General features: G+C 37.3%; 1 protein-coding gene across 1 annotated transcript; it reads left to right on the top strand.

Moving 5' to 3' along the window:
- Positions 1–14532: 14532 nt before the first annotated feature.
- LOC132169351 (uncharacterized) lies at positions 14533–16109 on the top strand. The gene is made up of 2 exons (XM_059580401.1): positions 14533–14868; positions 15711–16109. Exons 1-2 carry the CDS (start codon positions 14533–14535, stop codon positions 16107–16109), a joined length of 735 nt encoding a protein of 244 aa, XP_059436384.1.
- Positions 16110–17843: the final 1734 nt, after the last annotated feature.

Here is a 17843-nt window from a genome sequence, read left to right as displayed (position 1 = left end):
CCACATAATCCAATATCCAAGTTTATATATCCAATATCATATCCAATATCTAATATCCAAGTTTATATATTCAATATCCAATATATATAGCCAATATCCAATACATATCCAATATCCAATACATATCCAATATCTAATACATATCAAATTTTCAATACATTCAATACGTATGAAAATCCAACACAACTTCATTAAACAAAATTCCAACACACATACTACATTTCAACACAACACATAACAAAACATATATATACATCGAAAACACAGTCTAACACAAGGCAAAACAAATATACAATAAAACACTTATGCAGTATCTACTAGAAATAAGTTTCAATTAGTCTCAACAAACATATAGTTTGATCTAACTATATACAAAATAATAAACAATAATATGTATATAGAACTTAACAAACAGTAATGATAAACGACCTGTGGCGCCCAACTCAACACATTCATCCCCCAACTCTTAATCTGCATTACCTACAAATGAGTTGTGAACCAATAATAATCAATACAAAAACTCTAAATTACTCTATACAGTGATGCAAATATACATAAGTTCTAAAATGGACCGCTGTAACTAGGGGTTTCTAACAGTTGTTTCTAACAGTTAACAATTGTTACAAAAACTACGAGTATATCATTACCTCTAGGGGGGCAGATTCAGAGGTCGACCCGAACATGGCCTCGAGCTGGCGGAAACGGGTCTCAATCATAACATCTTTATCTGCTATCTGGGCTTTTTGTGCTTCAATCTGCCTTGCCATCTCATCCATTGCACGTCTTTGTGCTGCCCGCTCTTCTTCCATCACACGTCTTTCTTATGCCCACTCCTCTTCAAGTTCTCTAATTCTATCCGTCATCAATGAGAATGAGGAGCTCCAAGAATTTTGAGACCATGTCTGGGACGGTGTATAGTACGAATGTATGCTGTCCCACACCGGCAGCACATTCGGACCCACCTGGCAGACCCTGCCAGCATACTCAGGCTTATTTCCATGCGCCTGAGCATACGTGTCATTAGGTGTCCACCATACCGTTCCTTCCGTCACAGTCTCAGTATTTGCCAGGTCAGTGGGCATCAATTCCCTCATCCTCTCCTGTACATTAAAAAACAAGTTAGTATCTCGTATGGGGAACGTTAATCATAAATAATTTATTAAAATATATATGCTTGAGTACTTACCCATCTCTACCTGACCACGTCATTTGGATAGCCACCATCCTTCTTTGTGTGAGTCTTGATGTAACTTTGCGCTCATGTCGGAGGAGTGCCTAATGCTACGGTCTGCATAGAAAAAAAAATCAATACAAAAAAAAAAAAAAAAAAAAAAAAAAAATTAGGACCTAAAACAACCATTATATATATATATATGCAGTAACGATATATAAATACCTCTTAATATGTCGCTCTAGCGAAGCTCATCGACCCGGTGCAGTAAGGTGTGTTGTTTCTTGCTCGCAATTCCTTCATCTTGGTAGCAAACTCCTACATGTATATCACTCTGAAAATGTTAGGCATAACCCAATTACGTACAATTAATGAAACTAAACAATTACAATTAATTCCACTACACTCCGGACCTACTTGATTCTTTGGATCGCACCATCTCGCCAACAAGACATTCAAGTCCTCAGCGTCGTATTTCCTAACGGTAGCCTCACCCATTCTCGCCTTCACTGAGTCTGGAGTATCGCCTGCCATGATTTTTAACAAGCGTTTTACAGAGTGTCTCCAACTCTTTAGCTTCGAGCCCAAATCTCTGAAGGCGTCCCTTTTTATCGCCTCGATATCGTACTTAGGCGGTATGTAGAACTGAGTCTGCATATATAAGTTAAAAACATTAGGCGTATAATTTGACACATTAACAACATTTAAAATATTGAAATAAATGTGCGAAAATAGGAGCAAGAATTTAACCAAACCATCAGGGCATCCCATACATCTTCCTTCGCACGGGGAGGTACATGCTCTCATTCATCCCGGAGCCTAACATAATTTTTGGCCCTTATGACGTTGTTGGTCTCTCTTCTGAATTTCATCCCGCTAAATCCTACGGGCTGCCATGCCTTATTGTACTCGTAGACAATTTTTTGCCCGGGGGGGACCTCCCACGTCTTGTTCAATGGTGGGATGTCCACCACCTGAAATTGGGTGCTCCCGTCTCCCCCGATCCCTATTAATAATTGCAAATGTTAATTATTTGAAATTTAATAGTAAATACATAAATTTTATACGTATTCAATATGGGTATTTGAAGCATATATACTTATTGTCCGGAGCTGGCGAATGCCCAACTTTTCTGCTCTAAGTCACCTGAGCCATCATCTGCGTCCTCCCCATAGTACTGTATCTCGCTATCATCCGGATGCGATGGCTCAGGCAATGGAACACTGTTCAGCTCAGGGGGGAACAACCTCTCTACTTCACCATGTGCACATAGCCCCATCTTGCTGCAGGTAGGTATCGAAGTACCAAGGTTATATGAGGCCTCCGTGTGATACGGAACCTGCTGAGACCCTTCCCCATACTCAGGAAGTAAGGGTCTATAACGCTGGTCGTCTATTTGTAAGGACCCCCGTCGTTGACTCTTCCCCCTCGTACTCATGTCAACCTGCAAAACACATAATATACCAAATTAATTATGTATATGATAGATAAAATATGCACTACAATAATCAATCAATGTAGAAAGAAATAACATTAAATACGACAAAATAATATGAAGTATATATATTATTAAAGTTTTAAATTTTTTATAACCACATACTTATCTAAGTCTTGTCGGATACAGTCAATGCCATCCTGCAGATCAACTTCATTATTGTTGGTCAATAGGAGCGGCTCACACTCGTGGTGGTTGACACTTTCATTATCAGGACCTTCACCTTGTCCAACGTCGTATACGTTTCTAGGTTTAGTCCTTACAATACAAGCTCAATCAGGGTCCCTTTCATCTTGGACGTAAAAGACTTGGTCAACTTGTGATGTTAGCACATACGGCTCATCAGTAATTTTCTGGCCCCGGTGGACAAGGTTTTTGAAACTGACAACAACATGCCATACTCGTCTACCTTGTACTCCCTGTCCTTCATGTTGTCCGCTCAATCGCACCTGAACAAAACATACTTAGTCCTGTCGAAGTACTCCACCTCAATTATTTCCGTCAACTTCCCATAGTACGTTTCACCATCAACAGTAGGCACACACACCCCGCTGTTCTGCGTCCTTTTTCCAGCATCGAATGCAATAGTGCGAAACAGCTTCCCGTTAACCACATATCTATTATATCTGGTAGCTGTGGCCTTCGGCCCTCTACAATGCATTACCAGTTTCTCACATATCTCCTACCTTTGTCGATCGTCCAATCGATCGACCTGCGAGTATATTACGTACAATTGACCATAATAAAGTTTTGTTAGTTGTTATGAACCAATAACTAAATATAATGGGTCTTTAACAGTTAAACATCACGGTAGCCTTACGTAATCACAGTACCAATCGCAGAACAGCGCATGATGTTGGGTTTTCAACTCATTATCCGTCGTTCGCCCCCTATCGCATGATCGCCTAAGTGTATCCATGTGCACCCTACAATACAAAGTTTAAATTATATTATAATTCACAACTAAGGGTGCTAGGTGATATTGAACTTGCATACACAACTAACACGACTTACGTCCATAATTGAAGGAACCCGTCCGAGTTAAACATAATGTATCGGTGAATTTGTATCAATGTGACACGGTCGAGGATGACTCGTGTTTCCACCCCCTTTGAACCATCCGGGTTTCTCAGAGCCCTATTATGAAATGTTGGTGCGTGATCTAGATACCTTAAGTAGAACGCCACCAACTCCGTTGCTATGTAGCCCTCCGTAATGCAGCCTTCAGGAGCTGCTTTATTGCGAGCATTAGATTTGAACACCCCGAGGCTTCTACATATGATCATAATTCATTCATTATAGTTAGTGACGATTTTATATTGAAGAAAAAATAATTTGATGAATATTGGAAAAGTTATTTTACCTCTCTGCCGAATACATCCATCTACACTGTACCGGTCCACCGAGTCGGCATTCACGGACAAGATGCACGACCAAGTGAACCATCACAGTAAAAAAACTTGAGGGGAAGACCCGTTCCATTTGGCACAAAGTAATATAAATGTCACCCTCTAATCGGTCCATATCATCTTGTGTCAATGACGTTGAACATAGGCCCTTGAAGAATGCAGACATTCCGACAAGTGGTCTAACCACGTTTCCTTGCAATGATCCATGCAATGCAATATGGAGAAGTTGTTGCATAATTACGTAACTGTCATGGCACTTCAAACCGAATATCGTACGATCATTAAGTCGTACAGATCGGGAAATATTCAAGACATATCCGTCCGGCACCTTTACATTTTGAAGCACTTTCAAAAAATGTGTTTTCTCGTCCTTAGACATCGTATGGCAAGCTGTGGGCATATATGTTTGACCATCCTCGCCCGTGTACGGATGAAGTATATGTCTCAACCCCATTTATTGCAAGTCTGTGCGGGCTTGGATGTTGTCCTTCGTTTTCCCTAAAATGTCTAGTATTGTGTCAAGAATGTTGTCCATTACATTTTTCTCAATGTGCATGACATCAAGGTTGTGCCGCAATAGATTATCTTTCCAATACGGCAACTTAAAGAAAATACTTTTCTTCTTCCACAATACGTTAGCAGTCTCGCCTTCTCTTTCTGTCGGCCCACTCTTCTTCCGATTCTTGTATTTTTTCTTATTATCCGTCCTTACCTTACCGGCATTCTCATCCCCATATCGCATATCTTGTAATTGTCTAAGAATTTTATCTCCACTTGGCATATTTGGGGCACATTCAAATTCTTGTTTGCCTTCAAATGTTATTTTATTCCTCCTCCACGGATGATTAATGGGCAAGTATCGCCTGTGCCCCATATAACAAAATTTCCTACCGTGTTTTAACCACCTGGACCTCGTCGAGTACATCCAGTAAGGACATGCCTTCTCACTCCTATTAGGCCACCTGGACAAATCTGAGTATGCCAAGAACTCATTAATTGTCCACATCAACTGCGCCTGCAGCAGAAATTTTTTTTTTTGACACGTCAAATGTGCGTACACCTACAGTCCATAATTCCTGTAACTCCTCAATTAAGGGTCGTAGGTAGACATCTAGATCCATTCCAGGTGACTTTGGGCCCGAGATTATCAGGGATAGTATAAATGACGTTTGTTTCATGCATATCTAAGGAGGCAAGTTGTACGGTACAAGCATTACAGACCAAGTGCTGTGGGATGTGGTCATGTTCCCGAATAGATTAAATCCATCCGAGGTTAGTCCAAGCCTGACGTTCCTACTGTCCGCCGAAAAGTCTGGATGCAAATTATCGAATGCCCTCCACGCTTCACCATCGGCCGGATGCCTCAATACACCGGCCTTAGTCCGGCCTTCTGCATGCCACCTCATAGAAAGAGCAATATGCTCTGACATAAACAATTTATGTAGTCGTGGTATGAGTAAAAACTACCGCAACACCTTGACCGGGCGTTTCTTACTCGATGATATGGGTTGACCATCCTCATCCAACTGAATTTCATCATTCCACTTAGATACTCCACAAACGGTACATGTATCCAAATCCTTATTGTTCTTCCTGAATAACATACAATCATTACAACACGCTGGGATCTTCTCATACCCGAGGCCCATGTCCCTTAGAAACTTTTTTGCCTCATATGTATTAACTAGCAAAGTGTCATCACTAGGAGGCAGCAACTGATTGATGAACTCAAGAAAAAATGAAAATATTGCGTTACTAAGTCCATCAACACACTTCAAATTGTACAGATGTACAGTAGCACTAAGCTTACTATGTTTGGTCCCATCATGAAGTGGCTTCTCTGCCTTCTTAAGCAAGTTATTATACTTTAGTACGTCACCATCGTCGGCTTCTTCATTCACAGTTTCTTCATTCCCCTGCACTGCCACTTCAGGCTCACAATTTTCTTGCACGACACCGTGCATGCCGAATACGCAACATTGACTGCATGTTTTCACCTTGTGTTGTGCCTATACCCTGATCTATGATCATGGTAGTCGAAGTAGACACTGCAACAGGAAACCGGACAGGCCTCTCCCCGTGATAATACCAGGTTCTGTATGCAATCATTATTCCCTTACCCCCTGTCAAGTGGTCAAATACCAAATCCGGCGGGTGGCACTGCTTATTACGGCACACTTTACAGGGGCAGTGAATTTTTCCATCAGGGATTGTACAGTTCCTAACTGCAAACTCCACAAATGATCTACACTCATCTCTGTATTCCCTCGTACCCCTAGACTTTTTCATCCAACTCTTGTCCATAGCTTTAGTTACTGTAACCCTAACTAAATAAAATAAATCTAAGTTAGTTAGTTAGATGTTATTTTTTTTCTTTTGTGTATTTTTTTAAGTACATCGTTTCAAATTTTTGTATATTTTTAACAAATAAACACATACATTGAGTATTTATTATAACATCTACATAATCAAAATTTGCAAAACCTAAACAAAATTAAGATCCAAATTTAAAAACATTTGACATGCAACATGGGGAACCTAGATAAAATATATGTGGCTATCTTATTTACTGCAAATTTTTTGTTTTCGTTTTTTATGACATTTACATAATCTAAAGTTGTAAGACCTAAATTAATTATTTTGTTATATATGGGAACCCTAAACAAATTAGATATACTTAGCTAGGTTAAATGTTGGTTTTCTTTTGTCCGCTTATTATAACATTTATGCATTTGTATGGGAAGTGTACATAAAATAAATCCAGCAACTTATGGTAGTTGTTTCTTACTTTCTTTTTTTGATCTTAGCATTTACATATTTATTCTAAATTTACAAAATCTAATCATAAATTAACGACCAAAGTAGATATGCATTTCTTATTTGTGTTTTTTTTTTTTTTGTTACGATAATGTGCAAAAGAAAAACCTACACAAATATGGGTCTAAATGTAAATGCAAAATCCTATACATAAAAAAAAAAAAAACTAATTTCAAACTATGAGGGTACGTAATTTTGCATCCATGCATGCAAATACATTAAACAATATTTTCACCATATACAAAACATATATGTCAAACAAGTAATACATAACATAAACTTTAAGCAAATAAATTAATTAGCTAACATGTAAAAAGAATTTGCTAATATAACTACATTAACAATATATAATAATATACAGTACTGTAAATAGCATATTTATATAATTTTTTAATTTATATAAATAAATAAATAAATTAGTTGATTTTTGAGAGTCGATCGGAGAACGCTGGTCGCCGGAGGGAGCAGCGGTGGTGACGGGCGCCGATGAGAGAGAGAACCACCGAAGGAGAGAGAACCACCGAGAGAGAGAGAGACAACGTGCGTGATCCAAAAGAGGCCTAGAGAACGGCCGGGCTGAGAGAGAGCACGAGGGTGAGAGAGATGCTGCAGAGGGCTGATGGAGAAAAAAAAATGGTGGATGAAAATGGGTCTGCAGCTTGAGTTGCGCGGGGGAGAGAAAGAAAGAGAGGGAAGAAGGAAGAAGGAAAGAAGAAAAAAAAAGAAAAAAAAAAAAAGGGAAGGCGCAGCTGGCGGGCACGCCTTCCTAAGGGAGGAGCCTTTTTGACGTGCCACATGTGGCACGGCAAAACTTCTTGACGTGTCCACATGTGACACATCAAGAGCATTTTTAAATTTAAATTTTAAAACTATATAATTTTAGTTTATATCATTTATTTACTTAATTTAATTATATCATTATTTATTATATCAATTTTTTCTCTTATATAACACATTATCCATACAATATACTTAAAACTAATTAGATAATAAACAAATTAATATTCTAAACGTACAGATAATAAAATTCATTTGTTTAATTAATATTACTAGCTAGAATAATTTATGCATGAGAATTTTATATCATATATATATAAATGAAATGTTTGATTCATATGCATGTAATAATATTAATTGTACAATAGTATATGATTATAATACTAGCTAATTGGCATGCATGTAATATATACGTATATACCAATTAATTTATACTAATATGTTATAATTAATTTTTCATACCAATTCAAATCTTAATTTTTTACAAATTAATATTATAGATGTACAGATAATAGTATGATTATGCACACACACACACACACACACACAGATATATATATATATGTGTGTGTGATATTAATTGGCACGCATGTGATATATATACGCATACATATATACCAAGTAATTTATACTAATATGATAAACTATAATTTTCCTATCCAATCAAAATTAATTTTTTATGCCAATTAAAATTAATTATTTTTTTTATATCAAAATTAAAATGATATATATATATATGCATGTGATAAAATTAAACTTAATATATATATATATTTTTTTGACGTGTTGGTTAGACACGTCAAAATATTTTGACGTTCTAACTACAACACGTCAAAATAGTTTTGAACGTTTTTGACGTGCCATATGTGGCACATCAAAAAATTATAATAAATAATTAAATATATTATATTATTTAAATTATTATAAATTATATTTATTTTAATTTTATTAAAATTATATATTAAATTATATTTCTATTAAAATTATATTTACTCTATCATATAATTTCTATTAAAATTATATTTATTTTATGATATAATTTTTTCCTCTTATATAACACATTATCCACACAATATCCAATTACAATTAATTAGAGAATAAATAAATTAATATTCTAGATGTATAGATAATTAGATGTATCCACTGACCGACCACATATGTTGTGTTGGCCGAGTTCATGTGAGGTTTGCGAGTCTTATAAAATAAATGTATCAAGTATGTTTTATATATTTTTAAAAAATTAATATAGTTAACTATCATATTAATATTACTAGACTGATCGATTTATGCATGATAATATGATGTTCAAATTAATATTAATGAAATGGTTGAATTATATGCATGCATGTGATAATTATATTAATTGGTATACAATATATAGAATGATTATATATATATCATATACATATATACCAAGTAATTTATACTAATGATAAACTTAATTTTCCTATCCAATCAATTTAATTTTATATGCCAATTAAAATTAATTGTTTTTTAATACATATTTTTGATATCAAATTAATGTTAATTTTTTTTTACAAATTAACATAAATGTTAAATTTTTTTTTTTTTTTTGACGTGTTGGTTAGACACGTCAAAACATTTTGACGTGTGGAATTAACACGTCAAAAGTTTTTGACGTCTCACATTAACACGTCAAAAGTTTTTGACGTGGTAGGATGACACGTCAAAAACTTTTGACGTGTTAAAATGCAGCACGTCAAGAATATTTTTGTTGACGTGTCTACTTAGACACGTCAAAACATATTGGCGTGGCAAACACGAGTTACTGTTTGCCATGACAATGTCCCCCGAAACTATCAAACAATTGGAAAGAAAAGAAAACAATAGAAGTTTAGAAGTTTTCTCTCTAGGATGTGCGACGCTAGAGGTGAAGAACTTGTTTTCCAAGTCTACTAAGACTGTGGAAGATTGTTAAGATTTTGTCAGAGAGGTGGGTGCAGTTCGTAGGATTAGTATGGCAAAGGATATTACCAAGCTTTGGGAGACTTTTAATCTTACGGAGGAGGAGAGTACGACTGTTGCGGTGCGGGAGGAAAATCTTGAAGATTTTGCTTCAAAAGGCTTGGATTGTTTGGTGGGCAAGTTGATTGTTGATAGGGTACTTGGGAAGGAAACTATTCGCTCAACAATTATTCGGTGGTGGAAACCGACAGGGTATTTGTCTTTCAAAGTCCTTGGGGAGAATTTATTTCTCATTGAGTTTGAGCACTTCTAAGCTAAGTCTAGAGTTATTGAAGGACGTCCATGGGTATTCGAGGGGAATCTTTTTTTGGTGGTTGAATTTGATGGCTTGATACCCCCTATCCAGATGAGTTTTGATACGACGGGCTTTTTGGGTTTGTATATGCAATCTTCCGTTCGCATGTATGGGGCGAGAAACGGGACGGTCTCTGGGGGCTACTGCAGGGCATGTTGAGGAGGTCGAAATGGATGATGATGGTTTTGGGTGGGCCGAATTTTTTAGGGTGAAAATTCATATCAATTTGCTGAAGCCTATGGCTCAAGGAAGAATGTTAAAGTTGAAAGATCGTACCATCTGGATTAATTTTCAGTATGAGTGGCTTCCCCACTTCTGTTTTCGGTGTGGAATGATCTGGCATGGGTGTACAGGGTGCACCAAAGGAGAGATAAGAAGTAAGCCGGGAGCAAAGATCAAGAATGAATATGGGCCTTGGTTGCGGGTTTCAATTATAAGAAGGTGGCATGACAAAAACAAAGGAGGATGGGCGCGCACCACCAAAAAAAAAAAAAAAAAAGGTTTAGTGACATGGTTCTTTGGGGCATTTTTGGCAAAAAAAAAAAAACGTCTCTATTGATTTCGCAACGATTGATTAGGGGCACTTGGAACACATCGGTTTTTATGGCGACTAGGGGCATTTTTGGCCAAAAAAGACGTCTCTATTGATTTCGCAACGCTTGATTAGGGGTACTTGGAACACGTTGGTTTCTATGGCGACTAGAATTTAAGTTTGAGACGTTTTTTACTAAAAAGCACCTCGAAAAGGAGACGCTTAGAACAAAGCACCCCCTTTTTAAAAAGGGAGTGCTTAGTAGTGAAAAACGCCTCCATTTAAAAAAGGGGGCACTTCCTAGGCAAGCACCCCCTTTTTAGAATGAGGGTGCTTCCTAGGCAAGGGCCTCTTTTTTAGAATGAGGGCATGAGGGCACTTTCGAGGCAAGCGTCTCCTTTTTTAAAAGAGGGCGCTTGCATTGGAAGCGCCCTCATTCTAAGAAGGGGGCGCTCAGGTGGGCAAACGCCCCCTTTCATAAAAGGGGACGCTTGCATGTAAAGCACCCCTATTTCTATATGGGAGTGCTGCCACACCGTGAAGTGCCTCCAATAATTAATATATGGAGAAAATGTTTTCTCCATGCAATTCATATATATTTTTTATTTTCCCCTGATATACAATATGCAATACAATATTGTATTGCGTATTTTCTTCAAAAATATTGAATTAATCCATAAATATTTTCTTCATTCATTAATCTCATACAATCTTATGCATATCTCACAATACATATCTAATCCATATATACAATCTCATATCTCATAAGACATCTAAATCCAAAGTGATGATATCATAAACACAAAGTGTACCACATCTTAAAGATTTAACAAAAATTGTACCATACATATGAAATAAAATATCCAAAACGATATCATAAACACAAAGTGTACCACCTCTTAAAAGAGTTTACAAAAATTGTATAGTGCATATGAATTAAAATATATCAACGGGTTCACTTAGCATCTGACGTCAAATACGTACCTAACCTAACAAGTCAAGTATACATACGTCACTTAATGATTACCTACAAATAACAAAACCAAAAGAAAATATTAAATTACAAGCCTATATCTAACTATTTTGAAAGTGCAAACCTATATATAACTAGATTATATTACAAGTGATTAAGATATGAAGATCTACACATACTTTGTGATGATCCACGATGGTCACCTTCTGCATCAGCTGTATGCTCATCTTCATTTGTTAATCCATTCTCACCTATATATTTTTGATGAGGCATTTTTGAATTATTTCCGAGATATTTTTGCAACTTCAAATCCTCATGGAATGGATGAATGTTTTGTGGGTTTTCCAAGTAAGGTGGACAACGTGGGTCGTAGCGGGGGACTAGCTTTGATGTGGAGGGAGAGTGTGTGTGTCGATATCCAAAATTACAGTCGACGCTATATCAATGATGTTGTCAAATTGGGTGATTGTTTACATCCATGGAAATTTACGGGGTTTTACCGACATCCTAAGGTGGGAAGGTGGAAGGAATCTTGAAGTCTACTTAAACTGTTGCATTATTTTCAACCTGAAGCTTGGTTGTGTGTTGGCGATTTCAATGAAATTGCTATGGATTCTGAAAATTTTGGAACTGTCCGTAGACCTTTGTGGCAGATGGTTGATTTTAGAAAGCTTTGGATTATACGCACCTCACAAATCTTGGTTTTAAGGGACCTAAGTTTACGTGGCTTAACATGCAAGATGGTAACAATTTTATAAAAGAACGCTCGGATAGAGCATTGGAGAATTCTGTGTGGCTTGATATTTTCCAGGTGGTAAAGTTAAATGTTTTAGCTGCTTGTACATCAGATCATGCTCCTTTGTTTATCACTTTACAACGCGTTGCACAGCAATGGCCACCACGTAGGTTCAGATATGATGTGAGGTGGGGCAAACAATTGGTCTACAAAGAGGTGATTAAAAATGAGTGGAGACCAAAATCTGTTCAACCTATAACATGGCATGATGTGGTTGGGAGGCTTGACCGTAGTCAAAGGGTTCTTCTTATATAGTGCAGCTGTGCTCATAGATGCCCAAAGGAGGATTCTATTACAGCAAAAACAGAAGCGCTATGATTAATTCAGGAGGCTGAGGGAGTGCTAGATTTGAACGAAGTGAGAATTTTACAATCGGAGGTGGCCAGTATTGTAGCACCCCAGATTTTGAAAGTCTTATTTTAGAGATATTAATTTGATGCTATGATTATGTTAATATTCATATTAGGGATATTAATTCTTGACGAATTTATGATATTGTATGAATGGTAATTGGAGATTGGTAGTTGTATAATAGCAAATGAAAGGTGGAATAGTATTTGGAATGTAGAATAGTATAGGGTAGGTAGAATAATAAATGGTAGGTCTAATAGTATTTGGTAGGTGAAATAGTAAATGAAGGGTAGAATTGTAAATGAAAGGCGGAATAGTATTTGGTTTTTTTTCCTATAAATAGAGCTCTCCCCCATCACAATTTTCACCACTCATCTCCTCTCCCTTCTCTTCCACATATTCTTCCTTCTTCCGTTTTCTATTCGGTCTTTCTTCTTTCTGAAAGTGTTTACACGAAACAGAGAGAGAAATGGCGAGACAAAGCGTTGCAAGAAAGAAAGAACACGAGAGAGAACGGACTTGAGAAATTAGTTTCAAAAGATATACTAGTGGTGTTAGTCAGATTGGGGCAACTAGATCTTTCAGACCACTTTTTAGCTTCAGTTTAGAAGTAAGTAAATTCACTACCCTTCTAAAGTTATCATGTCATTTATGTATTTTTGTAAATATTCATTTTATTCACATATTATGAAGTTATGTGGCATGCATGAAAGATTTGAGAAAAAGAATTTTGTGAAAAGATGTTGATTATAAGAAATAAGAATAATGATAAACCCTCCTACATGTTGCCCTAAGATGCATTAAAAGAAGTACACAGAAAAGTACAAGAAATGAGTTAAATGTTTATGAAATGAGGGCACATGTATGGAGGAGAGTATTTTTGGCCCCAAGATAAGTAAGGATGAGAGGAGTTCGGTACGATACTCGGATGGAGCTGAAACCACTGAAGGAGGCTATGCTAGAAGGTGGTATTCCATCAACATGACCGTTGAGTACACCAAGAAAAGAGTTAATTGACGGTCGGGCATGGCTGAGGCCACAGTTCAGTGCCATGGTCACAAAGACCCGCAACCCTCATACACAGGGGTAACAGTGTACATGGGTCATAATATGAGAAAATGATAATATAATTTAAATGATAATATACTATGATGATTTACAATGATGATTTATAATGATGCATTATGATGATGATTTATAAAGATGATTTATGACGATGATCTATTAATATATGTAATAGTACGTATATGCTATGGAAGATGCAACCGTACATACAATTATTATTATGGCTTGATGTATATTTATTTGTGAAAATAATTTTTAAAATTGAGAACAATGAGTAAAACTATTTATGGTTGTGGATTTTACTTGCTAGGCTCCCTTTGGGCTCATTCAGTTTTATTTCTTGTTTTCAGGTAGAAAGGACGCTGGAGTAGGAGGCCGGAATGGGGGCGAGAATAATTATTAACTTTCAAAGTCTTTTTATATCAGTTATTGTAATAATATGATATTCCGCAACTAAAGTTTAATGTTTACTAATTTTGCTTGTAATAAAATCTCTTGAAGAATGTTTTATACATTGATCATATCCTCTAAAATCAAGTACTTTGATAAACCTTACAGATCTTTGCAAAAGCTTTTGTTGTAAAAGAAAAAAAGTGGCAAAACTCAGCCTTAACGGGTTGGGGATGTTACAAGTATGGTGGAGCAACAAGATCTCAAGTGGAGATAGCTTGCTAAAGAGCATTGGCTAAAGCATGGGGGTCAAAATACTAGCTACTATCACGCTTGTGTGAATCAATGACGTCGGGCCAATCATATTTCATACATAGTTGATGAGGGTGGGGTGGAACGTTCAACACCGGAATTGATTGATGAGGCATTTTTGAATTATTTCCGAGATATTTTTGCAACTTCAAATCCTCATGGAATGGATGAATGTTTTGTGGGTTTTCCAAGTAAGGTGGACTGCGTGGGTCGTAGTGGGGGACTAGCTTTGATGTGGAGGGAGAGTGTGCGTGTAGATATCCAAAATTATAGTCGACGCTATATCAATGCTGTTGTCAAATTGGGTGATTGTTTACATCCATGGAAATTTACAGGGTTTTACGGACATCCTGAGGTGGGAAGGCAGAAGGAATCTTGGAGTCTACTTAAATTGTTGCGTTCTTTTCAACCTGAAGCTTGGTTGTGTGTTGGCGATTTCAATGAAATTGCTGTGGATTCTGAAAATTTTGGAACTATCCGTAGACCTTTGTGGCAGATGGTTGATTTTAGAAAGCTTTGGATTATACACACCTCAAAGATCTTGGTTTTAAGGGACCTAAGTTTACATGGCTTAAAATAATCAACTTCTCAAGGAGCCTTCGGCAAAGGAGTTTAGCACTGCTTTGGCCCAAATGTCACCACTGAAAGCACCTAGCCCTAATGGGTTCCAACGTGTTTTTATCTCGACAATTGGGCCGCTGTGGGTCCTAAGGTATGTAATGCTTTTTTTGAGTTTTTTAATTCTTGTGCTTTGGAGGAAACTATGAATTTCACTCATATTGCTTTTGTTCTGAAGAAGCAAAAACCTACCAAGGTGACTGATATTCGACCCATAAGCTTATGTAATGTGGGTTATAAAATCATATCCAAGGTACTTGCTAACCGGCTGAAAATTATTTTGCCTATAATAATTTCTCAAAATCAAAGCGCCGTATGAGACGTTACATTCCATGCACACTCAGATGTGGGGAAAAGTGGGTTATATGGCCCTCAAACTTGAGATGAGTAAAGCTTATGACTGAGTGGAGTAGATGTTTATGGAGGAGGTGATGAGGAAGATGGGTTCTGCTGAAAGATGGGTGCGGCTTGTCATGAAATGTTTGACCACAGTTTCTTATTTGATTATTGTAAACGGGTGGCCGGTGGGGTTCATTTGCCCAACAAGAGGTATAAGGCAAGGGGATCCTTTGTCCCTTTACCTGTTTATTTTGTGTGTTGAGGTTCTTAGTTTCAAACTTCATCAGGCAGAGAGGAATGGATATCTAGGGGGTCCCAACCTCTCCAAGAGGGCCCCAATTGAACTATTTATTCTTTGCTGACGACAGTCTTCTCTTTTGCAAGGCTACATTATCTTATTGGCATTGCCTTGCATTTATTCTGGAATGTTATGAAAATGCTTCGGGGCAAAGGTTAAACAGAAATAAGACGACAGTTTTCTTTAGTAGAAACACCAGTGCCGAGGCTCGGGCTCTTATTCTAAATTTGATTGGTGTTCCATCCTCTCAAAGGTATGATAACTATTTGGGGTTACTGTCGTTGGTTGGGAAATCCCGTGTTAGGGAATTTCAACATATCACTGAAAGGGTGAGGAAAAGAATTTCAGATTGGAAGGTGAAGTTTCTTTCACAAGCTGGGAAAGAGATTCTTATTAAAGTTGTTCTTCAAGCAATTCCGACTTACAACATGAGTATTTTCTTGCTACAAAAGAAACTATGTAATGATCTGAATGGTCTTATGTAAAGGTTTTTGGTGGGGGCCCAAGAATGATGAAAAGAAAATACATTGGATGAGATGGGAGAAGATGGGTTGCTCAAAGAATCAAGGAGGGCTGGGATTTAGGGATATTTATTGTTTTAACAGAGCGCTTTTAGCTAAACAAGGCTGGAGGTTGTTGCAGAATTCGAATAGTTTGGCAGGTCGGATTATCAAAGTCAAATATTTTTCTAGATGTACCTTTCTAGAAGCATCAAATGGTACTAGGGGGTCTTTTGCTTGGAGGAGTATTTTTTAGGTTTAGGGATTTGCTAAAGGAGGGATCGTACTGGTGCATTGGTGATGGGCAGAAGGTTCACATATGGGGTGACAAGTGGGTTCCACAACCTACTACGTTTATGGTTCAATCCCCTTGCAGTATTCTTCCTTTTGGTGCTAAAGTAGCTGAGCTTATGGATCCTAATGAAGGGGTGGTCGAATGTTCCTTTAATTCAGTCTATTTTCAGTCAGGAAGAAACTAATCTTATCTATAATATACCCCTTAGTAGGTACAATCAGCAGGATAAACTAATTTGGAGAGATGCCAAGACCGGTTTTCTCACAGTTCGTAGTGCCTATTTTATTGAAAATGATAAGAAAGCACTACTTATTGGGGAAGGGTCTAATTCCTGGGATAATGACTCATCATGGAAGGAAATTTGGAGTCTTAAAGTTTTCAACCCTGTTAAAATATTTCTATGGCGAGCTTGCAGTAATATATTGCCTACTAAGTTAAATCTACTACCAATCGGGGTTACTCAAGGAAGCTATTTGTATTTTTTGCACCCAAGAGGTAGAATCGACGAGGCATGTACTGTGGGACTGTCCAGCTACTCGAGATGTGTGGAGGGCTTGTGATTGAAAAATTCAGAAAGCTCAAGTTGAAGGGTCTGAATTTCGTGAGGTATGAGATGCTTTGGTCAAGCGATGTAGTTAGAGGAGTTGGCTTTTTTGGCGATATTGGCAAGAAACATCTGGTTTCGCAAAAATTCTTTTGTGCATGGGGGAGAGTTTTCTCATCCTAACAAACTCATTCGCGATGCAGAGGGGTCTCTTCATGAGTTCTGGTAGGTTAAGTTCTCGGATGATACTCATGGTGACCGAGCAGTTGTAGAAACTCATGCGTTGTGGCAACCTCCACCTGCTGGCATATTTAAGGTTAATTGGGATGTTGGGTTTAATCCCACATTGAAGCGCATGGGAGTTGGGCTTATAGTTTGTGATGATCATGGTAGGGTCCATGCGGCTCAAAGTAAAACTCTAAGGTCATATCAGGAGCCTGTGGTTGGAGAGGCTTTAGCAGCACTACAGGCAGTGGAGTTCAGCAGGGACCTAGGCTTGCAAGATATTCTTCTTGAGGGTGACTCTTTGCAGGTGGTTACTATGATCATGGGTGGGAAAATTGTCATTTTGGGCATATTGGAGCTGATATCAAATTGCTTTTGGGTTCCTTTAGAAGCTGGGACATTAAGCAGGTGAAACGGACCCAAAATAATGCAGCTCATGGATTAGCAAAGGAAGCAATTAGGAAAGTAATGGATAGGGTGTGGATGGAAGAAATTCCATTATGTATCTTTGACACTATTTTCTCATAGCAGTTTGCTCTTGTTGTTTAGAGTTTTTGTACTCTAAATTTGATTTTCTAATGAAGATTGTCAACTTATTTAAAAAAAAAAAATCAAAACATTGTTAATGTCTCCTAAAGCCAGCAAAAAGATAAAA

The sequence above is a fragment of the Corylus avellana genome, chromosome ca1, assembly GCF_901000735.1.
Source record: "Corylus avellana chromosome ca1, CavTom2PMs-1.0".
Classification (NCBI taxonomy): Eukaryota; Viridiplantae; Streptophyta; class Magnoliopsida; order Fagales; family Betulaceae; genus Corylus; species Corylus avellana.
This window is presented reverse-complemented; position numbering and strand designations above follow the sequence as displayed.